This window comes from Marmota flaviventris, chromosome 11, assembly GCF_047511675.1.
Source record: "Marmota flaviventris isolate mMarFla1 chromosome 11, mMarFla1.hap1, whole genome shotgun sequence".
NCBI lineage: Eukaryota > Metazoa > Chordata > Mammalia > Rodentia > Sciuridae > Marmota > Marmota flaviventris.
Genome location: NC_092508.1, coordinates 62,542,792 through 62,568,603, shown reverse-complemented (window position 1 = coordinate 62,568,603; position 25,812 = coordinate 62,542,792). Strand labels below are relative to the sequence as shown.

At 37.7% G+C, this 25,812-nt stretch overlaps 1 protein-coding gene across 1 annotated transcript; it reads left to right on the top strand.

The window, feature by feature from the left end:
* The first annotated feature begins 1,309 nt into the window (after positions 1–1,309).
* Dhrs9 (dehydrogenase/reductase 9) lies at positions 1,310–23,707 on the top strand. The gene is made up of 5 exons (XM_027946176.3): positions 1,310–1,427; positions 11,983–12,330; positions 13,916–14,174; positions 17,242–17,405; positions 21,599–23,707. Exons 2-5 carry the CDS (start codon positions 12,018–12,020, stop codon positions 21,820–21,822), a joined length of 960 nt encoding a protein of 319 aa, XP_027801977.1. The 5' UTR covers positions 1,310–1,427; positions 11,983–12,017; the 3' UTR covers positions 21,823–23,707.
* The last annotated feature ends 2,105 nt before the right edge of the window (positions 23,708–25,812 follow it).

Sequence of the window (25,812 nt, the reverse complement as noted above, 5' to 3'; positions counted from 1 at the left end):
AAGTAAGTAAAACTCCCTATTGTTATAACTTTCACTTTGTCCTTTTGCCTCTGGACCACCCAGGTTGCCTGAGGTTCTCTTCACCTTTCAGTTACAACAACCTGCTCACAGGAGGGGACCTGGCATTTCTTATTTATAGCTTTTTTTCATGTGGATTTAGTCCATGTGAATTTCTCTGAGGATCATATTTAAGTCTTGCTTTGACTTGTGAATTCTTGAGGGAGTGGAAGCACTCTAAATGTTTGTCTGAGTATATTTTAGTCTTGTTTTTGTTTTTGTTCTTTTGCAGAAAAAAAAAAGCACATGCCCCCCATTTAATTTAAAGGGTGAAAGTAGTGTTTAGACTCCAGCTAGACAAGTCCTTTCATATGCTCACTCCAGCTAATAAAAAACTGTAGTTTTTGAAAACGGAACACAGAGCTTGGGGAATACAGCATTGTATCTGTATTTTATATAGGCATATAAAATATATCTGAGGAATATAGCATTAAACCAGCATACAAGGAAATGGAAATTTTTTTTAAAATCTGTGGAGTTTTGCCTGCCTGTGTGACTAAAACAGGGGAGGTCTGGCAGGCTCAAAGGAGGGTGAGCTCTGCCTAGTCCCCTCAATACCTGCAGCCTCAACACTTTCCATTGCAACCCAAGGGCCATGCTAGGTCCCCTGTGACCAGCTCTGAAACAGTCCACCTCTTTCCTGTCCTCAAGAGTCTCAGTACCAGACACCATGTCAGTATGCTGTCATTACTATACCTTATAATACAAATTAGGAAGCATGAATAATTCCAAAACTTTGTTTCATTAAATTGTTTTGATCTCCTTGCTCACCAATGTTTAAAAAAATAAAATAAAATCATTAGAGACTGATTGCTCCAACTTACTCTGTTAGGAGGACAGGAATACTATATAGTCAAAAGCATGCTAACAGGAAGGAAAACACCTCAATCAAGAACAATAATCATAATTTAAAAATTAAATTATTAACACAATATACCAGGCAGATTACACAATGCTTCCTTGTCACATTATTTCAGCTACAGTATTTGGTCCCAGGGAAGAGAATAGTACCAGTCTTTTTTTTTTTTTTTTTTTTTTTGGGGGGGGGGTAAGGTTCTTTCTATAAGCAGCAATATTTAATTTATCAAGAATACTCTGGTTCTTTTGGAAACACGTGACCTACAGCTTCTTGGCTTCCCTCATCCATTGAGAAGAGACTTAGTCATCCATCAACGTCACAATGGGTGTGACTCACAGAGAGAACTGGGACTCCTCACACACATGTAGGTGCTCTATTTCGACGGAAGCCCAGGCACCTCAGGAGGATCAGCTTGGTCAGGGTGCACTTCCTTCCTTGTGCACAGCAGGAAGACTGCAGTCGCCTGAGCGAGTCACCAACAACGTCTGCCTACAGATTCAACTGCAGTAAGGTAACTGGTGATGAGTTTTGTTGTTTATTGCTGCATCTATCAAGTCTTTAATTTTCCTTTGAATGAATCAAGTTGTCTCTCAGGCTGTGGTCAAGTGTTGCTGTTTTTCTCTAATACAGCATGTTAGAAGGCAGTGACAGGAGCCAAGCCCATCGCTCAGAAATGGTCTCAGTGGGCCACAGGATCCCACCTTAAACTCCAGGCCTCTCTTCAGATGTCCTTTAGTACCCTCAACTCAAAATTAAATTTACCTCTTGTTATTCTCTGTGTGCCTATTTTAGACCTACTGTGAATCTTATGATTAATTGGAAACTGGAGAGAGAGGGACTCCAAAAAGCATATGAATCTTAGATGAATTTCTTACTGAAGAAATAGATTTGCTACCAACTGCAGGTCTCATCTGTTGATCCACTTGCTTTACGAATATTATCAAATGTCAGTTTACTTGAACACACATACTCTCTCTTTGCTGAATGAGCAAAATAATTGGAAATAAACAAGGAAATTCCTGACAGTGCACAGTTGCTCCCTGGATCCTGGGATGACATTATGACATTAAAAGACCTGCACAGATACATACTCTCTATTTTATGAACCAGTGGTATGGCTCTCTTTTTCAATTATTTGATATTTGGCAGTGGAGACAAAGTTTAAGTAGAACACATTCAATTTAGAGTTGTACAAATAACTCTAAAATGTCCCACTACACTATTAGCCCAAGGGCAGAGACTGTGCTTTTTATCTTGGTATTCCTTGGCATATCCATTAGATGTTCTAAAAATATTCTTGGCTTGATGCTGCATTAGATGAAAGTTAAATGTTGTATCAGATATGTTGAGATTTGAAAAGGGTGTCCAATTTTAAAAACAAATCTCAATGTTTAAATACAAGGGGGGAAAAACCTTGCCTCATACATTTCAAATGAGGAAAATGGGAATTGGTTTTGAAATCCTTATAACAAATGTTACTTTCTTAAGGGACAGTGTGAAAAAACTCTACCCTTTTCTTTTACTCAAAGATAAATGTAGCTAAAAGAAATATCCTGAATGGTTGAAGACTCTCCCTGCATCTTTACATACATCTTCTCTGTAGTCTAAACTTTGAAAGTTTCTTTGACAAGTTATAATACTACACAATATATAATCCATTCCAGTTTGCAGTTATTAAATTCAGTGTCTATAAATAAAGTACCTATGATTTTAACAATAATGTTTATCCTGCCTGTACTGTTAGAAAGCATATTAGCAAAATAAAACTAGCAAGTATTAGGGATAATTAATCAATTAATAATTAATCAATAATTATAGGGATTATGGCAAATTGAGAAATTTTGAGAAAAGGAAAAGAAAATCAGAGACACTTCAATCCTTAGAACTAAAAATGCAAATAGAACCCCAACAGGTCTTCCCAACCTGGGAGCAGGCTGGAGGAATAACAGCTGAACTCCTAGGAGGTCTGTGAATGAATCTGCAGAGGAAGTAAGTAGACAAGCATGCTTCTCCACGTCACTGTCCCACTACACAAAGCACAGACAGAGTAGGAGGCCTGCCTACGTCCTCAGGGGAATCAATCAAGACTCAGAAGAAGGTAACTGCCTTGAGAGCAGAGACTTCACCCATTGAGAGAGGGAATTTCACCAGCATCATACACGTTGCTATTTACTTTAATCAGATCCTCAAAAGCACATTTGCTGCAGGGCATAGTGGTGCATGCCTATAATCCCAGTGGTTGAAGAGATTGAGACAGGAAGATCTCAAGTTCAAGGCTTCCTAAGTGAGACACTTAGCAAGACCCTGTCCAAAAAAAAAGAATGAAAAGGTTGGGGATGTGGCTTAGTGGTTAAAAGAAAACCTGGGTTCAAGCTGGGGTTGGGGTTCAGCAGCAGAGCACTTGCCATGTATGAGGCACTGGGTTCAATCCTCAGCATCACATAAAAATAAACAAAATAAAGGTTAAAAAAAACCAAACACACACACAAAAAAACCCTGGGTTCAATCCCTGCTACTCTTCCCTCCCCCCGCCCCCCCCCAAAAAAAAAACATTTGCTGCTTAATGTAAGCACGTTTCATGTAGGATGCCTTGACTCAAGTTTTGTTTTCAGACTTCTGGGTGCCTTATTTGAATATTCTTTTTCACAAAAACATAATTCTTTAATTATGACTTTATATATATAGTTTGTGTCATTAGGCTCTAATATACATTTTTCTTAAAGAAATGTGCAATAGAAGTCTCCAAAAGGTAATAGGAGTTTTTATTTCAATAAAAGGTAAAAGAAAGTCTGTGTAAGTTAAGGCTTATGATATTTAAATATAAAAGAAGCATACCTGTTCCTCTTCAGTGGATATAAAGAAAACCTGTGTAAGAGAATCCCCAGACAGAAACATTCCAGAAAGCTGTTGCTAAATAACTCTCTGTTTGATTTATTTTGGTAAACAATTCAGTTGTTGGTTCGAGTTAGGCCACAATTGCAACAAATTCAAAGTAAATAAAGATTGAACAAACTCCTCAATATGACTGACTAGTTTTAGTATTGCTTTGTGGAGTTATATGGAAGTAAAATCAAGTGGTCTGGGAAGATCTATCTAGAAAGAACTCCACATTTCTTATAAAAAGTGTATCTCACAACACCACTGAAATATTAATGTCTATTTTTTTAAACCACTTCTCTTACTTGTAAATTTGTAAATAAGAGAAGTGAAATCAAAGAATTTTAAGTTTTTTACTAGGAAAATAAGCCCAGGAAGATAAACTTAAAAGAAGCAGAAGTAAGCAAGGACAGCAATCAAATGCAATATTTTCCTATAACTGCTGACAGGCAGTTCCTATTTAAGCACTCTGCATGGAAATAGAAAACTAGTTCTCCTTTCTGGTTCCTTCTGCATCATTGTGGCATAGTAGATAATTTTTGATGAAATGTTTTTATTCCTCCCATAAAGTGATAAGGTTTGCAGTTCTTCTCTCTCCTAACAAGTTTAAGAGTTTTGAGATTGAAGTTTTAGTTCCAGCCATGTTAGCGGGTGACCTTGATATCTGCCCTATACCAGAAATATTTTGATGATTACATGAGATAAAAATTACATGAATGGGTCTCAAAACTTTTTAAACTCATTCAGCATTGGAAGTGGGAATATTTTACTATTATAATTACCATTACCCTTTCACCCTGACAATTCAGAGATCGCAAAGATTAATTTAGTTATGATGAGAACCTTGGAGCCAGAGTGGAGATATCCTTCTTTCTCCCTTCCTTCCTTTTTTCCTGCAGCAACATTTAAAGGACATGAGCCTAAGGCCAAGAATCACACAGGCACTGGAGAGTCTAGGCAGTGCATATACACCTAGGGCCCTAGAGTTGAGTGGGAATGCAGATGTCAATAGGAGAACCAGAAGAGTCTGGACTATATCAGTCCCAGAGTCACCACAGTGATTGTATCTTGAACCAATTAGCCCACTTCTGAATGTGTCCTTATCTATAAAATGGAAAGATTTTTGTCATGAGCTGTAAGTGAAATGAATATCTGTAGATCCTAGCAGAGGGCCTAGAACATATTAAGCACTCAGTAAACCATTACTTTCAACCTTATTCCACTTAACATACTGGGAATCCCAAGCACCAGGGATTTCCAAGGGGCATATTCTACAGTCTGTAGAGTCAACTGACCACCCAGCTGAAGGGCATCCCAGGGGAGCCTGGAATGGCCCAAACTCAAAATAATCAGAATCCATTCCTCATAAATGCTGGTAGTAATTTTTGAATTCACAAATCAAATACATAATTTGTTCACTGCCCCCTTCCCTCTTGCTGAGAAAAAGACATTTAAAAAAAATCATAGAAATTTATGCTTGCAGCAGCAGAATATGAGTAATTCTTTGTAAGTAACAAAACTTTACTGTTAAAGTTATAAAATAATAAACTCTCATAAAATAATAAACTCTCATCCATGAGATAATACCAAGGAACCAATGACGAAGTTTCCAGGGAAGTAATTCTGGAAAGTTCTGGATCCCCAAGACAAGGAAGCTCCGGACCAGTGATTCTCAATGAAGGTGGTGATTTTGTCCCCCAAGGGACATTTAGCAATGTCTATAGGCATTTTTTTCAGTTGTGAGGGAGAAGTGCTACTGGCATCTAGTGGATAGAGGCCAGAGATGGTGCTAAATGTGCTACAATACACAAGATAGACCCCACACCAGACCCCACCACCACTAATCATGTGATCCAAAATAGCAAGAGTACTGAAGTTGAGAAGCTCATGCCTGGAAATAAGGGACATATGGAAAATGTCCCTCAGAAAGTGAAACCGATTGATCCTGCCCAATAATCACAGGGCTCTGTCTGTGTAGCTGACATTGTCACATTAGTATCCAGGTACTCTCCAAGGTAAGCACTATGTCCCCATTTTATCAACAGAAAAGTGGAGACACAGAGATGATGAGCAATTTGTTCAAGGGCTCTCTAATCATCAGTAAGAAGACTGAACCTCCACCTGCCTAGTCTGGGGTGTGGGCTCCCAAGTACAGCTCTACTGGTTTGATCCCAAGGGACTTGTACTTTTACTAAACAGTTTATTGTGAGATAAATTGGAAGACATACCAGATAAACTAGCAACTGAGGTCAGTGTCTGAATGGTTGTGACCAAGGAACCTTGTGGAGATGACCAGAGTTAGCAGAGTGTGGCTGAGGCAGCCCTGTTACTTACAGTTACTCATTTACTTCTCAGTGGTCAATGAACCAATTGGCCATCTATCAGCTCCTGTTACAGGTCATAGTTCAGACCAAGGACCACTGCTCAGAGGTGATATTTTGACAAAAATAACCAGGAGATGTCGAAAATGTGTTTGGTTTGTAGTTCACCTAGCCCGATGACCTAGAAAAATGTGAAATTTAGAGACTGAGGAACTAGCATTTAGAGACAAAAATATTTGAAGTAAGGACAGACTTTGCAAAATTGAGGTCAGCATTAGCAGTTCCTAGGATTCAGGCTACAGGCTGAGACACCACCCTCTATAATGACTCTCAACCCAGAGGTACACCTGATAAGGTCAACACATTTTATTGGGAGTCCATCCTTAATTAAAAAATCTCCTCTCTGCTTCTCATCAAGGGAAATGTGTTTATTTAGGGAATGAGGAGGTTGAAAAGATGAGGAAGGGATCTGGGCATGATGGCTCACACCTGTAATCCTAGCACTTGGGAGGCTGAGGCAGGAGGATTGCAAGCTCAAAGTCAGACTTAGCAATTTAGCAAAGCCCTAAGCAATTTAGCAATATCCTGTCTCTCAAAATAAAATATAAAAAGGGTTGTTCAAATTTCATAAATAATACAACCTTATAACATTAGGGCCTAATAATGACCCAATAATGTTCTTTCTGGAAAAAGAAAAAAAAATTTCTTGTCCATGGGCATGTGTTAGCACCCTTGGTTGTCTTACCTGTAGGCTCCTTGAATATGAAAGTTCTTGGTCTTTCTTTCCCATTCTTCAGGACTTTGATGTTTTGAAGATCATAGGCTCATTTTGGGGGGAATTGGAAGATGATTCCAATTATCTTTGAGTGAAGCACAGAAGTACTGCTATGTTCTTTCTATTATGTGGAAATGAGAGGCACAGTCGATTTGCCCCATAACTAGTAATATTCATCTTCATCACTTGGTTAACATGACAGCACTCAGACTTTGTTTTTCCACTGTGAAATCACTATTGTCCTCTTTTTAATTAGTGAGTATCTTTGGGTGGTATTCTTCAAGATTCTCTAATTGTTGTCTCTTGTCCAAATTTCACTCCATAGTTTTAAAATCTGTTGATCATTCTTGCCTGAAACAGTTGTTACTACATCATTGCCAAGTGTTGATTTTCAAATTGCATCATTCCTTTGACATTTATTAGTTGGCATATTAAATCTAAAGAAAAGCTTTTTCTTTTCCCCATCTATTTGTTTATTGTTGTATATCATAATGAACTCATGCTTTCATATCACAGTCAGTGAGTTATGATCTGTTATCATCAGTATTTGTTTTGATGCTCACATTGTCTCATGCTTGCGGGGGGAGCCTTTTCCAACTGGTTCCAATGTACTTTTGATACGTTCAACATTCTTTGAGCACTTTTTCACTTTCTGGCATGAGATATTCTGGGTTCATTTTGTACTTTTCCAGCCCAACCCTGATATTAGCTTCTCCAACAATTATGAATATAATACTTAAATCTCAAGGCCAGAGCCCTTGGTTGGTTTGTTGCTAGTAGAGTTTCATTACTTATAGTTCATCAGGTAGACCTTGAAAGCTATTTATCTATTTCAGTATCTACGGACTCATATCAAAAGCCATGAGTTCTTACTGAGTCTTCCAACTCTAATCCAATTCCACCAGGTCCATTCCAGCCTCTCCCTTTCCACATTTGCAGCTCCTCTTTCTGACAATATGAAACCTGGCCTCCATTATCCATTATATATTTACCTACTTTCTCAATCCAGCAATTTTAAATTTCAGGATTGTCTGTTTTCAAGTTATGGTAAAGGCATGGACTTTATGGGATATAATTTGTTCCTGTTAAATTGTAAATGTAAGTATACACACACAATGGAGTGTGGTCTAGGAAATTTGGATTTATGTGATTGTCATTATCACAGCTACCTTTATTATTTGGTTTTTTAGATATACATAACAGTAGAATGTATTTTGACATATTATACATACATAGAATATGACTTATTCTAATTAGGATCCCATTCTTGTGGTTGTACATGATATGGAGTTACACTGGTCGTGTATTCATATATGTGAACATAGGAAAGTTATGTCTGATTCATTCTACTGTCTTTCCTATTTTTATCCCCCTTTCCTTCCCTTCATTCCCCTTTGTCTAATCCAATGAACTTCTATTCTTCCCTCCCAGACCCCCTTATTGTGTGTTAGCATCCACCTATCAGAGAGAACATTCGGCTTTAGTTTTTTGGGAATTGGTTTATTTCACTTAGCATGATAGTCTCCAGTTCCATCCATTTACTAGTAAATGCCATAATTTTATTCTTCTTTATAGCTCAGTAATATTCTATGGTGTATATATACCATGGTTTCTTTATTCATTCATCTGTTGAAGGACTAGATTGGTTCCATAGATTAGCTACTGTGAATTGAGCTACTATAAACATTGATGTGGACATGTCCCTATATTATGCTGATTTTGAGTCCTTTGGGTATATGTCAAGGAGTGAGATAACTGGGTCAAATGGTGGTCCAAGTTTTCTGAGGAATCGTCATACTGTTTTCCAGAGTGGTTGCACCAATTTGCAGTCCCACCAGCAATGTATGAGTGTACCTTTTTCCCCACATCCCAACATTTATTGTTATTTGTATTCTTGATAATTGTAATTCTGACTGGAGTGAGATGAAATCTCAGTGAAGTTTTAATTGGTATTTCTCTAATTGCTAGAGATGTTGAACATTTTTTCATATATTTGTTGACCATTTGTATTTCTTCTTCTGTGAAGTGCCTGTTCAATTTCTTTCCCAATTCATTGATTGGGTTATTTGATTTTTTGGAATTAAGCTTTCAGAGTTCTTTATATACCTTGGAGATTAATGCTGTATCCAAGGTGCAGGTGGCAAAGATTTTCTCTTTGTGCTCTCTCTTCACATTCTTGTTGTTTTCCTTTGCTTTGAAGCAGCTTTTTAGTTTGATACCATCCAATTTATTGATCCTTGATTTTACTTCTTGTGCTTTACTTCTTGTTGAGGAAGTCAATTCCTAAGCTAACATCATAGAGATTTGGGATTTCTTTTTCTTCTAGTAGGCATGGGGTTTCTGGTCTAATGCCTAGCTAGGTCCTTAATCCACTTTGAGTTGAGTTTTGTGCAGGGTGAGAGACAGGGGTCTAATTTCATTTTGTTTCATATGGATTTCCAGTTTTCCCAACACTATGTCCACATACATTTCTCCAATGTATGTTTATGGCACCTTTGTCTAGTGTGAGATAGCTATATTTATGTGGGTTTACCTCACCACAGCTACCTTTTAAGTGTGAATAATTGTTAATACATGAAGCAAAATGCATAGAGCTACAAAGGAATCTACTATACTGAAATGCACCCAAAATGATTAAATTTTTTCTTTAATTAACACATGAAGTAACAGTATAATAGTAGAAGAAATGTTGTTCACCATAATTTTGAAGTGGTGATGAGCAGAAGCCATATTTTGAGATAACTCTAATAATAGCAATGTGACATAAAGATATTTGTGATTTCTACTGTAACAAAGTCACAGGTACTACAAATAATGCTGTGGTTTGTTGTTACTTTCATAATTCAAAGGTGTGCTAAATTTCAGGCACAGTGTAGAGAAAGTAAAATGGAATCTTGTGCCATCCAAGTGGACAGACCCCTCAGTTCTATCCATGACCCTCTCAAGGGTCTGTGAAAGCTGTTTGCCTAAGAAGCTTTCACAGATGCCCAAGTCATCCATCCACCTGAATTCAAGGCCTTAAGGCTCATAATCCACCCTCATGCCCAGGAACAGAACCTGCCTTCCTCACAGCTGTACCTCAAGAATCAACTGTTTTCCTCAAACCTAACATATTTTTAATGTGTTTCTCTGGCTTAATATTTTTCAAAGAGCAATTCTTTCAACTTTCTCTTTTTTAAGCTCTAACTCTGTTAGGACAAAAACTGAAAACAGAGTGTTCAAACTCTCCTTAAGAAGTAAATATATATTTTTACATGGAGTTTTTTTAATCTGAAATACTGTGTTTCTTATACAGTGATATATATATAGATAGATAGATAGATAGATAGATAGATAGATATAGATATAGATATATATAGATATATATATATATATAGATATAGATATAGATAGTGTGTGTGTGTGTTGTGTGTGATGAAATTCTATCTATATGTATAATTATTATATTTCTCATTAGGAAGAGTGAATTTTTACATATACAGTAAATACATATATAGAAAATAAACTGGAGTTAAATGCACCAAAATATTAAGAGTCAAACGTGATAACTATTACTATCTTATTTTTTTCTGCACTTTTTTTTCACAATGAATATAAGTTGATTTTATATGCAGAGAAAATATTTTAAAGGGTTCAAAGGAAAAACCAGAAAATATTGTAAGAAAACAATGTCCAACATTTATAAAACTGCTTGGCTCCACAGCTACTTTCTGAGCACAGTGTCCATGAACAGCCATGATTCCAGAAGCATCTACAAGGTCTGAACTTCAACTCAAGCTTATTGATTGTTCTCTTTGAGGCACTCAGGGTCCTCTAGATTCTAAGGGAGGGTCTAAATCAGGGGCAAAGATACTGCCTGGAAATAGTAGAAAACTTTCTTGGTCATTGGGGAAGAAATAAGGTCTTCCCCTACTTCCTGTGGCTCCTCTTCCCTCCCCAGGGTAAGGAGCCTATACAGGTGTGTCTGTGTGGTGGGCATGGGTGATCTCCTTCCCTAGGGCTATCTCATGGCTGTGCATTGGGACGGCTGGGCCTCCATGCTACACTCAGACCTGAGGCAGCAAGGGAAGCCTGCCCTCTAACTGTTGGCCACTTCCTCCTCTGACTCTTCCCCAGCCACCACTGTCCATGGTAAGAGTTGGCATAAGCTGAGGGGACACGCCACCACAGGCTTCTGAGGAAAGGGAAGGGCAGTCTCCTCTTGTTTGATGGTAGGCCTCCCCGTCTGCTCCCAGCCCTGACAAAATTATTTTCCCCAATGGTTTTATGCCACTTATGGTCAAAGCCTTGGTTTTACAACACTTATTTGTTTCACTTTGTCTTCTGTATATGTGAGGGGTTTTTTGATTTGTTTTGTTTTGTTTCTCATAGCAGGTTGGTGTCCAAAGAGGACGAAATCTGAGTATTTGGAATAGTGGGTTGGAATACTGTACATGGGCCAACAGTTCTCTCCCAATCTCTTCCTATTCATCTCCCTCTTCTGCCACATTAACATTCTCAGCATTGAGCTCTAATACTCTCAAAGCTGAGTTGAAGGCTAACATGAACCTATTTAAAATAAGAAAATGGAAGCCACGTTGAGAGTGTTTTCTTAGTGACAACAGTAAAATGCTCTCATTTTCCTGATGGTCTAAAAATTAGGAGTCTACTAGAACAAGTAAGACTGAACTATAATTTCTAATAGATTTGACCCTGTTTTGCTTGAATTTCACGAAATGACTATAATTAAGGTTTTACGGTAAGAATCTATCTTTCTGATGGATGAGTTCACAAGTCAAATTAAAGTCACTGTCCCACACAACTCCAGTCAACCACATCTACCTCTGACCTGTGTCAGCTTTGCCAGGGAGTGTCCCTTTCTGTCTCCCATTTAATTTCTCTGAATTCTACTTGGATAGTTTTTGTACTACCTTTGAGAAGCAATTTATTCTTTAAATGGCCATCTTCCCAACAAACAACCAAATAAGAAGTATTATTTTTTAACTTTCTATTTACCTATTCAAGTGAACTAAAATATCTCCAGTTCATCAAGCCTGGGTTATGATACTTCGGTGGTTCTAATTTGAATTTTCTTTCTAATTTTGAACCCTCAGGAGACATCCTCTTTTGTTATACAAGAAAGGAAAAAATGCTTTTTGGGGTGCTAGCCCTCCTAATCCTCTGTGCTTTTCTATGGAATTATAAAGGACAACTGAAGATTGCAGACATCACCGATAAGTATATTTTCATCACTGGGTGCGACTCGGGCTTTGGAAACTTGGCAGCCAGAACTTTTGATAAAAAAGGATTTCGTGTAATTGCTGCCTGTCTGACTGAATCAGGATCAACAGCTTTGAAGGCAGAAACCTCAGAGAGACTTCATACAGTGCTTCTGGATGTAACTGACCCCGAGAATGTCAAGAGGACTGCCCAGTGGGTGAAGAACCATGTTGGGGAAAAAGGTGAGAGACACCAACCAAATTACGCTCAGTCTTTTGTCCCGTGGGTCAATTTAGAACAGAGATGAAGGTACTGATTTTCCCTGGTATTCTGCAATGAAGTTTTACTCCATCCATATACATAGCAAAGGGACTGGAGTGAAATCTACAGGAGAATATGGGAGCAGACCCAATTCATCCTTCGAATAGCTGACACCCACTTTTCACTACAAAATGCTCCAGAGTTCACACATTTTCAGTGGGTGAGGTAGGAAAGGGCCTGAGAACATGAGTTAGAATCTTACATAGTCCTGGTGGAGTACTGAGCCCTTGGACACTCATTCTACATGTAAGTAGATTCTGCTAAGATGGCTGCTTTTTTTTTTTTTTTAGTTTTATTGATTTTATATTTTTAAATACACAACAGCAGAATGCATTACAATCCTTATTACACATATAGAGTACAATTTTTCATCTTTGTAAATAAAGTATGTTCACGCCAATTTGTGCCTTTATACATGCATTTTGTTTTGTTTTGGTTTTGCATTACAATTTTTATTACACAAATATACCACAATTTTTCTTATCTTTGTATATAAAGTATGTTCACTCCAATTCATGTCTTCATACATGTACTTTTTTTGCATTACAATTCTTACTACACAAATATACCACAATTTTTCATATCTCTGTTTGTATATAAGGTATGTTGACACCCAATTCTTGTCTTCATACATGTACTTTGGATAATAATGTCCATCACATTCCACCATCCTTGCTAATCCCCTGCCCCCCTCCTTTTCCCTCCCACCTCTCTTCCCTAACTAGAGTTCATCTATTCCTCCCATGCTCCCTCTCCCGACCCCACTATGAGTCAGCCTCCTTATATCAGAGAAAACATTTGGCAGTTGTTTTGGGGGGAAGATGGCTGCTTTCTAAACTATAAGGTTTTAATCAGCTTTGTCCAGCATTTGAAATATTCTCATGGAATAAGATATTGGGGTCTACAAAGAAAAAAAAATGTATGTATTTTTCTCAATTATATCTTCATCATATACCTGAGATTCTGAAGTATAAACATTATGATTTGATAAGGCTCCAGACAATTTTTAATGCTTGAATTCCAAATACCTTTAGCAATATTAAATGTTTCCCATCATAAAACAAGCCCAGTGAGTGATTAGATTTTTTTTTCACCAAAAATAAACATGAAGTGAATTGATTTCACTCCCTCCATATAGAACATTTTATAAATATTCTCTGACTTTGCCATCTAGCAAGACGGGAGGTGGGGTGGGGGAAATAGTCCTATTTACTCTACATATGAGATGAAAATGCAGAAAGTCTCAAAAAGTACCATTATTTGACATTCAGAATCGGAAATAGAATAACACTGAAACTGAATTTCAGTAAAAGAACTTTAATTATTTGAATTTATTCTCCCACTCTCTCTGCTATCACTTCTATAAACTGCAAAATATTTCACAGCAGCAATATATCTACAAGGAGGAAATGGCACTATTGTGTAAAACAGAGGCTGCATTTCCATCCAAGACTCCATATGAACGCCACCTTCTACCACATCTCCTCTCTTCCCTCTGGGCTCTAGGTCTCTGGGGTCTGATCAACAATGCTGGTGTTCTTGGTGTACTGGCTCCCACCGACTGGCTGACAGTGGAAGACTACAGAGAACCTATTGAAGTGAACCTGTTTGGACTCATCGATGTGACTTTAAATATGCTTCCCTTGCTCAAAAAAGCTAGAGGGAGGATTGTCAACGTCTCCAGCATTGGAGGTCGGCTTGCATTTGGTGGAGGGGGCTATACTCCATCCAAATATGGAGTGGAAGGCTTCAATGACTGCTTAAGGTAAAAGCAAACTAATTGGCTTACTAGGAAATAATACCTGGTAACATTCATTCAATGCTTAGTATGGACCAGACACTCTACTTAGTACTTTAAATTATTTCCACTTTATAGACAGTACCACTGAAACTCAGAGATATTAGCTAACTTGCCCAAGGTCATCCAACAAAATAAGTGGTAGAACTGAGATTTGATTTTTTTTTTTTACTTCTTACATTTATGCATGATATTGATTGTGATGGTGAATTTATACTCAGGAGGTCAGTTTATCAAATAGGAAATTAGACAAAGCATAAATCAGTATAGCTCTCTCCATTGCTCTTACTGTATGTTACAGACACAACAGTACCATCTTACTTAAACCTTCTGAAGAAAAGTATCAGTTCTTAAATGGCTACTCAATGCACCCTACCCAAGCTTTGTAGCAGCATTCAGTAGGAGAAACATGGAGGAGTGTGCTTAATCCATCCTACCTGGACCCAGAACCTTTCATTATCAGTTCAAAGCCCTAAAGTGCAAGTAGTTCTTTCAGTCAAGGTTCTGGCAGAGAACGGAGGCATATTAATATAGAGTCAAAGGAACAGAGTTTGTTTAAGGAACTATTCACAAACATATGAAAAGCATGTAGAAAAATCCCAGACAATAGCATAGTACCTGCAGGCTGATGACAACAGAGGCATTTCTATCCATAGGATTGTAGGGACAATGAGACAGGGAAGTTTTTAGAACCTGGAGACTCAGAGGTTGTCAGCTTCCATTAAGGGATGGTATTACCAGTATTGGTACCACTAGCCTTACCTCGCCTCCTCTTGCCTCTGATCTCCCACTCACACTTCTAATCCACTGTGCCTGCTGGGAGCCAGAGTATGCATAGCTGATGCAGGTCCACCTCTCAGGACATGGTGCTGGCAGGATGGAGAAAGCCACTGGAAAACCAGTTGGATGATATTTAACCAAATGGTGCCAATAGATAAGAGAAAATATCAAATCTAAAATTAGATATTATCTTTCCATCAATTCATCCATTTGCTTATTCGATTATCTGTTGAAGAAATGTGTTAGAGTTCATGATCTATACCATGGAGCTCAGAGATCTGTCGAGATTACTAAAGATAGAACGACTCCATTTTGCCATCACATCTGATTGCCAAGTGTGACTCTCCCAGGAAATAAACACAATAACGTTGGAGCAATTCCTCCAAAACATTCATGTGAATTTGAATCACTTGGGGATCTTATTAAGATGCAGATTTTGATTGAACGGGTCTGGGATGGGGGCCTGAGATTGTGCTTTTCTAAGAAGCTCTCAAGTACTGCCATGGCTCAGGGATCGTACTGGGAGCAGCAAGATCACAGAGAACCTGTTACTCTCCTTGGTTGACCTTTGGTTCCACTTTGCAAGTAGCAGGATCATAAAATTTTAGTATATTTAGTTATTTCCTTACTTTTAAAAAGATGTTTCAACTGAAATGTTCTTGGAATTTTCAATGCAGCTATATTTTTGCCTGAAAACAATCAATCACAGGTGTTTATTTCTTTATGAGTCCTAGAACTAGTATTTGATATTATGCCTGTGGGCCACAGCAGTTCCAGAATGTCTATAACATAGTAGGGCTTAGGGGCAACAGCACAATTGAAAGAGGATTGGGGCGTTCTGGAGCCTTATTTTCCCTGCAAGCATTAGTAATATCATACTGATCTTACTTACCTAGTAAGCTTAGTTGGGTGGCATAACCCTAAATTGTATGCTATTTTCATGAGTGCGTAGGGAGATAAGCCTTCCCAAATCCTATCTTGGAACTGCTGCTTCCATGATCTGATGGAGATCAGACAACAGGTGAATAAATACAATGAAACGGAAAATAAACTTTTCCACTTAAATGTAAGTAATATATCTTTCTAGATCATCCAAGGTCAAAGTAGTGTGCATTTTTAGCAAAATATATTTCAAACTTTACAATAGTTACATTGCTAGAAGATAGAATCTACAATAAATTAAATCATATTTTAAGTTCACAAAGAGAGCTTTTAAGAAACCTTTGGTGAGGATTTCTGTAAAACTCGTTATATATTTCTGGTAGAAACATATACATACCAAATTTAGGAAATGATTATTCATGCACTGGTTTGCAATACATTGTTTTACTTTAGAAGGGATGAACCAGGTGTGATGGCATGCACCTGTAGTCCCAGCTACTTTTAAACCCAAGAGTTCAGGGCCAGCCTGGACAAGATCCCATCTGTTGAAACAATAGAAAGAATAAAGGAAGGAAGGAAGAAATAGAGAGAAGAAATGGAGGGAAGGAGGGAGGGAGGGTTGCTATGATTCCTCTAAAACCTTGATGTCCAGTACATGAGCAGACTTCTGGTTTTCTGTGTTGATGGGATGAAAGACCTTGCTCAGCAGCAGAGGGCTCAGGTGGGCACAGCAGGGATCATCACTTTGGGTCCTTTACTTTTGTGCTGCCATCTATCACATTCCTAAGATGGAGGTAAACTTGTCCATCCAGGCCAGTCATCAGTCCATTTTCCCAGAAGGTATTTTGAGTGTGGAAAGGGAACAGTCTTAACCAAGAGCTCATCAATTTAATGAGGAGGGTACGGCTTCAGGAGAGGAACACTGGACGGATGTGGAGCTGAGGGGTCCCACCCAGATCCCTTTCCTCTTTTGCCATTGACCAGCTCCCCCTTCACCATGAGCTTCAGTTTCCTTATTTGAAATGAGAGGGTAGAATGGAAATACTTCTTTCCAGTACACCCAGTTCTGATATTCTATGAAAAGATGCATGAGAAAATAGTCACTCATATAGAATACATTCCCCAAATAGATTTGGATTAAACACTTAAAAATATAATAATAATATAAAATAAGGGCTAAAGATGTAGTTCAGTGGTAGAGTGCTTGCCTAGTATGTGAGAGGCCTTGGGTTCAGTCCTTGGCACTAGGAAAGAGAGAGAGAGAGAGAGAGAGAGAGAGAGAGAGAGAGAGAGAGAGAGAGAGAGAAACAACAAATATTTTTTTAAATAACAATAAAATAAAAAAAAACATTTTCACCTGTTCTTTTCACAGACGGGATATGAAAGTTTTTGGCGTGCACGTTTCATGTATTGAACCAGGATTCTTCAAAACAGAATTGTCAGATCCAATAAAGGCAACTGAAAAAAAGCTTGCCATTTGGAAACATCTATCTCCAGACATCAAAGAACAATATGGAGAAGGTTACATTGAAAAAAGTGAGTTTCTGGGTGAGCCAGTGTCCTCTGGGATTCGTTGTCTTAGGCAGCCTGAAGGAGGCTCAAACACAAGTGGAGAACCAAGGTTCCCACAGTAACACACCAACAGGGATCTTAAATACGGATCAGGATCTCTGTTCATTCCTGTCCTCTCTACTTCTCTGAGGATCAATGAACATTAACTGAGCAATTGCTAAATGCCAGGCACTATAAGTGCCTAATGAATTATATCATTTACTCCTCAGAAAAGCTGCTAGAATAGTAAGCAGAGGCTTGGAAAGGAGGAGCGTCCTCCCCAGAGCCAGGCAGTGCCTCCTGGTCATACCAAGACTAGGCAGGCTGGCCCCACAACCCATGATCTTCATCTCTGCACACACCTCCCCTTCTGTTAAACACCACTCACACAGCATTGTTCAAGGAAGGTTCAGACTCTGACCCCCAACTAGCTTAGCATCTAGTTGACAATAAAAAGTAATCAAATGAGGCTCTACAGCACACAGGAAAATTGGTCCTCCTTAGATGTGACCCCCGAGGCGCAGAAGAGGTGCAAAATGGTGTGGCCTCTAGTTGCTCACGGAGTTCAGACCAGGAAAAGAGCGTTTCTTGGGAAAGATCAGGTTTGAGTCAGGCCTGAAAAACAGGAAGGAATTATTTGGGTGGAAGTTTTATGGAGCAGGAACACATAAAGGAGGAAATGGAAGGAAAGGTAACAGAAGTCAAAAGACTGAGTCAAGGAGGAAGAATAATAATAAAGATTATGTAATAATGACTAACACAGTGAACATTTACTACCTACTCTGTAACCATTCTAAGTGCTTTACGTGGACTCTGTCATTTATAATCCCCAAACAAACTTGATGAAGTAGATACTATCAGGTTTTTTCCCCCCCCTAGTTTTTGGAAATAGAGGCATAGAGAAGTAACTTACCTAAAATTGCACAGCTTGTAAGTGGAAAAGCTAGATTTGAACCCAGCCAGCCCCACTCTGCCATGTATTTTTGGACACTGCTATACGGTGTGAACAAGAAACTAAGGAATTGGATCGTATTTCCTGTATCAGTATTCCCCTTCCGCCTCAGACTCCCTGTTAAGATTTGCTTGCTATTCCTGAGCTCCTGCTTCAAGTTCAACAGATTCCTGTCTCCATGTATCACTCTATCCCTCCAAACTGTGATCCTGCCAGAGCCAAGTCAGATCCACCTGGAGAAGTTTTTAACATGACTGACTCCCCCAGATCCCCACCCCTCCACAGCACATGCACACACACACACACACATACACACACACTATATATATATATATATATATATATATAGTCTTGATATATAGTTTATATATTTTTCTTGATATGTAATTTATATATTTTTCTTACTATATAATTTACATATATTTATATATTTTATATATAAGTTATATATTTTTATATATAGTCTTGATATATAATTTATATATTTTTCATATATATCATATTTATCTATCATATATATCACATATATATGAAAATATATAAATTATATATCAAAGCTATATAAATATAATGAATTATAAATATATAAATATATATTATATATGTAAATATATATCATATATATATATATATATATATATATATATATATATATATATATAATAGAAAACCACTGGGTTCAATTCCCAGCACTACAAAGTTAAAAAAATTAAAATTAAAAAATAAATAAATAATGGTAAATATGTATGTATTCCATAAAATATATGTATATGTCTGATATATATATATGTGTGTGTGTATGGATGTGTGTGTATATATATATATATACACACACATACAGACAGATATATACATGTATATATATATATATATATATATATATATATATATATATATATATATATATATATAATGTTGACAAACCTCACAGTTTGAGTCAAAGTTGTTTTGAATCTAAATTGTTTTGATTCAAAGACATTAAAGGCTCTATTTCTCACATACTGACCCAAGTTTCTATGCAGGTTCGGTGTAAGAATAAACTTAATCCTTCAGATTTAATACTTCAGATAAAAAATCCCTCATTTAAAAGCCTTTCCATGTTTGAAATGGACACTTATACTTTTTAATGCCTATGAGTATATCACCAAATTCCATTTCAAGCTATCTTTTTTTAATTGATACATTATAATTGATACATATTTATGAGGCACCATGTGATATTTCAGTACATGTATACAAAGTGAAATGATCAGATCAGGGTAATTAGTATACTGATTATTTCCAATATCTATCATTTCTTTGTGTTGGAAACATTTAAATCTTCTATACCAAGATATATCAAAAAGCATTAGCCCAGTTTTATGCTGGTTATTTTTAAGTTTTTCCAAGTCTGGACCTAGACATCGACCATATCCACAGACCCAAAATAGGCCATACATTTAAAGCTAATTTTCTTCATTTTCCTGGCTAAGGTGGTAGGAATCTCAAATAATCATTAATTTAAGACTTATTGGATTATTTAAACAATTTGTATTTAGTTGGCACTAAAGTTATAAGAAAAATCTAAATTCATAAATTTTCCCTTGAGAAGACAACTCGGGTATGTTCTAAAAGCATATGAGAATCATATCGTACTTAGAATTCTTTGAGAAACCTCCATACTGTTTTCCATAATGACTATACTAAGTTACATTTCCCCAACAATGTGCAAGAGTTCCCCTTTCTCCACACTTTCATCAATGTTTGTTATCTCTTGTCTTTTCATAATAGTCATTGTAACAGGTATGATATGTCATTATGGTTTGAATTTATATTTATCTGATGACTAGTGATACGGTCATATTTTTTTTCACATGCCTGTTGGCCATTTGTATGTCTTCTTTTGAGAAATGTCTATTTAGATCCTGTCCATTTATTTATTTATTTATTCTAAATTTTATTTTATTTTATTTTGCAGTGCTATGGATAGAACCCACAGGTTCTCCACTACTGAGCTACATCCCCAGCCCTTTTTTTTATTATTTTGAGACAGGATCTTGCTAAGTTGCTGAGGCTAACTTTGAACTTGCAATCTTTCTGCCTCGACCTGCTAAGTCCCTGGGATTATAGGCATGTGCCATTGTGCCTGGCTCCTTTTCCATTTTGTAAATAAGGTTATTTATTTTCTTGCTATTGAGGTTTTTTAGTTCCTTTTATATTTTGGATATTATTCCCTTATCAGATGTATGGTTTGCAAGTAAATTTCCCATTCCATAAGTTGTCTCTTCATTGTTTTAACTGTTATCTTTGCTGTTAGGAAGATTTTTTCATTTGATGTAATTCCAACTACATTTTTGCATGGTTATCTATGTTTTGGGGGTCATGTCTAAAAAAAATCTTTGCCCAGACCAAAGACGAGAAGCTTTTTTCCCTATATTTTCTTCTAGTAATTTTTCAGCTTCAGGTGGTACATCTAACTCTTTAATCCAATTTGAGTTGCTTTTTTATATTGTATGAAAGAAGAATCCAATTTAATTTCTCTGCATGTAAATATTCACTTTTCACAATGAAAGCCTGAGGCTCCAAACCATTAGCAAGCCCTCATCAAATACCTGTCTCTCTAAAGATGTCTTAGCCCATCACACAAGTACTTCACTTGCCTGAGAACCATGATACTTGAGCTTCCTGATTAGGGACATTTATGGAATGAATTGCTCTTTGTACATAGAATTATAGATTGGGGAATCATGTGAGTGCACTCTCTCATAACACGTGTGCCCAAGCATATGTGGACACCTACATTTCCTATAAACACAGCACTCCCTTAAAACAAATTAATAATCAAACCCATGGCTTCTTAGGGTCAGGAGCTTCATGATATATAGTATCTTTCCCCATTGCTTTAGAGCAGTAGTCTTCAAAGTTCAGTCCTTGGACTAGCAACATTAGCACCCCTTGGAGATTTGTTTGAAATGCAAGTACCTACTGACTCAGGAACTCAGAAATCTGAATATTTGTAAGCTCTCCAAGCAATTCTGCTGTCTGCCCTATTTAGAGAGCCCTAATATAAAGAAAGCACTGTAGCATCCTTTTCTGAGGACTAAGTAGAAAACAATCAGAGTGAGTCTCAATTGTAATAATAAATTCAAAATAAATTCCCTCACATACAACCTCCACCTTGTCCCCTAGCCTCCCACTCTGCTCTTCCTCTTCTGAAGAATAAGTGTGCTTTTGTCTCTTTTTATAGGTCTAGATAAGCTGAAAAGCACTACAACCTGGGTGAATTTGGACCTCTCTCTGGTGGTAGAGTGCATGGACCATGCTCTGACAAGTCTCTTTCCAAAGACTCGCTATGCTGCTGGAAAAGATGCCAAGACTTTTTGGATCCCTCTTTCTCACATGCCAGCAGTTTTTCAAGACTTTTTATTGTTGAAAGAGAAAGTACAGCTGGCTAATCCCAAAGCCGTGTGACTCAGCTGATCACAGATACCTGTCCCCCAGCTATGAGATTAGCCAAATTCAAGGACACATCTACTTTTCAATCCCGTTCCTTACCTAATTCAACCTGGACTCATTTAGACCAGGCTTGTTTATAGAAAAGAAGGAGTCTTACCATCATCAGTAGTGTCTCAGGGTTCCTTCTCAAGCCTTCTTTACCAAGAAGGATAGAGATGGCACATCACATAGGCAAAAACAGTCCTGAGGCTTTGCCTGCTGGGTAGAATATAAGAGAAATTGGAAGACTTCCTCCAAATGATGTATACCTTATTGAATATTGAATAATCCTTCCCCATGCTTATTGAATAATCCTGAATGTCAAGTACTATCTCCTATCAATACTAAGGTAACCAGAATGCTTTCATAAGTGGGTTAAAAGTGTTCTGTTATTTGCTGAAAATAAGACCGAAGGACTGGAATTCAGCTCTCATAAGGTTGGATGGGAACCAGAAAGGGGGAGAGAGAAAGCATTATGTGACATTGGTATAAGTAAAGGGCAACAGAAAAGCAGTAGGTAGACCCGCAAGTAGAAAAGATGAAAAAGAGAGGAAAGGAAATAAGAAGCTGCAAAAAAATGAATATGTAGAGTGGGTGATTGCAGGATAACTCTTCCTGTTCAAGAAGGAGACATAAAGGATGGATAGCCTACTGAAGGCCACTGTAATCATTGATGCACACAGCTTTCTGGTGGAAGTGGGGATTGCAAAGTAAACAACCACTCCAAAGGAGAAAAATATAGGATATTCATGTTTATTCTGGTAATTGTCAAAATAACAAGAACCAGAATATCTGGTACAACTTACACTTGAGGTGGTTGGAAGTCCTGCCTTTTAGGCATCTCTGAAGCCCAAGAAGACAGAACTAAAGTGAAAGGCTTTTCAGCCTACAGTGATGATAGCATCTTGCTATATCTATGGTTCTAAGTTGGGTTGATTATGGGTAGCACCACACCCAGAAGAAATTGTTCCCTAAACAGATGTTTCCCAGATTTCATTCCCAGTACCACTTGTTGAATGTTTACATGAAGAAGCCTGGACTGGAGTGGCAGAATTCAACATTTGTTGTAGAATAATATGGTGTGAAAGGGCCAGGAAAACGTGCAAATGCTTATTATAAAGAAAATATTTAACATCTGCTTTAACATGACCATTTGAAGGTATCAGTGATTCTATTCATTTCATTCACCTTTCTAGAAACATTTACACATGTGATAATTTCTTCCTTTTTTAAGTTTACAACATAGTAACTACTGAAAAATACAATTACCAATTGGTGTCAGTCCACCTGAACATATATGTCATAATTTTGAGGAGAAGATGGGCTCATCCTTTTTGCATAAAAGAAAAATATCACAGCAAGAATGAGAGAATTCTCAAAGTTGGCTGAACTCTCATTACCATCTACCTGTGAAGTCATCCCCAGCTTGGTTCTTGCTCAGAGACACTTCATCTATACATTTCTGATTTCTCCTGGTTTCAGTTAACCACCTCACCACCTATCCATGGAGCTGAAGTTCACCAATATTGTTTTCAATGGCCCTTTCTTCTGATCTTGAATTCCTAGCTCTTGGCTTCACTTCAGTGCCTTAAAATTTGTGACATGCTGTTCCCTGACTTTCCAGACCTCCCAGAGTTAACAGGAATTTAAGAATGTGAAGGAACCTCCTCTACTTCCTGCCACACTGTTGGGCTAACCTAATTTGTGTTGTTCCTTTCTTTTGCCTATTGAGTTCTTTCTCATTTCTTCTAATAGTTACAATTTGATAACTCCTTGTTTCAACCACCAAAAACTTCTCTCCTTAAAACGAGTGTCACCAAACATGATATCGCTCAAAATAAAGCCAAATATATTCACTCAAGCAACTTTAAAAGGTCTGTAAACTAAAGGAGAAGGTGAGGTGTTTCAGGGTAGAGAAGTCTCAACAAAACCACAGACCTGGGAGGGAGGGAGGAAGCAGGGGAAGGTCACAGGAGGGCATCAGATGTGGGTTGCTAGACTTCTCTCCATCTCACCCTCACATCTTCTTCTCTGTGCTTTTGGGGGAAATAACTCTTTAATTTTTTCTGTAAATATTTGAGGAAACATATTATGGACTGGGCATACTGGTCTACAATAAGGAATAAGATAGATATGAACTTTTTCTTCTTAATATAATAATACAGCTTAATACAAATCGAAGACTGAGGCCAATACTCAGGATGCTTTAGAGGAGGTTCTCCCAGAGTTCATGGCCAACATGAATTGCGATGTTTTCTGCCACATCCAGCTTAGAGTACCCTTTGTCACTTAGTTTAGAGGGACCAGGAGAATTTTCCAAACCTTCCTTCTTATCTGATTTACGAATCCCACTGTGTCCACTCTAGCTCCACCTAGACATTCACAATATATTCAAATCTGAAGTTTCTATCTCCCCCACTCCACATATCCTTTCCCCAACCCAGCACCAACTACTCTACTGCTAATTTTATCTCCTGAAGAGATCTCAGGTCCATCTACTTCTCTTCATCCCCGGCGTAATCACCTGTTCAAGCTGTCACCATGTCATCTGTTGTATCAGCTATAGCCATGTTTGTCCTGGTGCACCTTTGATAATTTCCTCTCACTACAGTCATAATTATTCAAAATTAAAATCAAATCTTCTATTCCTCTCCCCACCACCACTTTCTTAAACACTTCAACGCATTCTCACTATACTTGGACTAAAGACTAACATTTATGACATAAACCATGTTGCCCCAACAAGCCTCATTGCCCCACTTTTGGGCCACCATCCTCTTCACTTTGACACCTTAGACCTTTGCCCATGCTCCTTCCTGAAAAGTTCCTGGTTGTCTAGTTTCTGTGTCCTCAGAGCTCCTCAGAGAAGCCCACAGTTTCAAATCTGACCACCATATTTTCATCCCAACTAGGTTTCCATTTTGGACACCTCACCATGCCCTGTAATTTATTTCAGGACATTTATCAGAGTCTGTAGTTACGTATTTGTGTGGTGAGTTAGTCAGTATTGGTCTCCCATATCAGACTGTGAGCTCTATGAAATCAGAAACCATGATGGTTTGCTTATCTTTTATACCCTGACCTGCCCCATTACTAACATGCAGCCCAGCATTCAATGAAGATTTGTTGAATGAATGTAGAAATCAGCATATTCTAACTAAGGGGCAATCTACCAATAAGACACACCTTGCCAATTGCTTTAGTTGTGCTATCAATGTCAGTCAATTTTAATAACTTCCTTTAAGCCTTTGTTTCCTCCCTAGCTCGGGCTCTGTGATCAGCCTCCCCTTAGAGACTGCTCAGAGTTGCCATAGTGATTTCCCTTAACCTGTTAGTTCACAGACACTGTGACAGAGCCTGCCACCATGAAAAGTCATCCTGAGCCTGGTGGTCACAGAATAAAGACAGTATCAGGAATAATTTAGTCTGTGCCTACAGCAAGATGTGTCTAAATCCCCTCGCTGAAGAGGATCTCTTCCATTCAAACCTCTCCAGAAATTTCATAATGTCTGAGGACAACTCAGCCCAATATTTAATGAGGAAAACTTCCATGAAGCTTCTAAGAAAATTGTTCAATTTGAGCTTTTATCTCTACTATTAATAGTTCTCAAGAACATAAGAGAGAGGGAAAAAAGAAGATCATAAGAAATCACTGTCCCATCAGTGTGGGGAAAACAGCTAAACATTCTAAAAATGAAAACCTACGGATATTTAGAAATTGTTACAAATTAATATAAGTTGTAGTTTATAAGGATAAATCTGGACAATAGTTTCAGGAACTTTTGCATGTTGAAAAATAATTCTGTTGATATTCATAATACTAGCATACTTCTTCAATTCTGATTGACTTCTTTTTTATATTTTGGCTGTAGATGGACACAATACCTTTATTTCATTTACTTTTATGTGGTGCTGAGAATTAAAATCAGTGCCTCATACAAGTGAGATAAGCCCTCAACCACTGAG

Bases quoted from the DNA above. Each gene is read 5' to 3' on its own strand.
- Dhrs9 (XM_027946176.3), top strand. From the start codon at position 12,018: ATGCTTTTTGGGGTGCTAGCCCTCCTAATCCTCTGTGCTTTTCTATGG. The intron at 12,331-13,915 runs GTGAGAGACACC...TCTGGGCTCTAG, and splicing joins GAACCATGTTGGGGAAAAAG to GTCTCTGGGGTCTGATCAAC. The intron at 14,175-17,241 runs GTAAAAGCAAAC...TTCTTTTCACAG, and splicing joins GGCTTCAATGACTGCTTAAG to ACGGGATATGAAAGTTTTTG.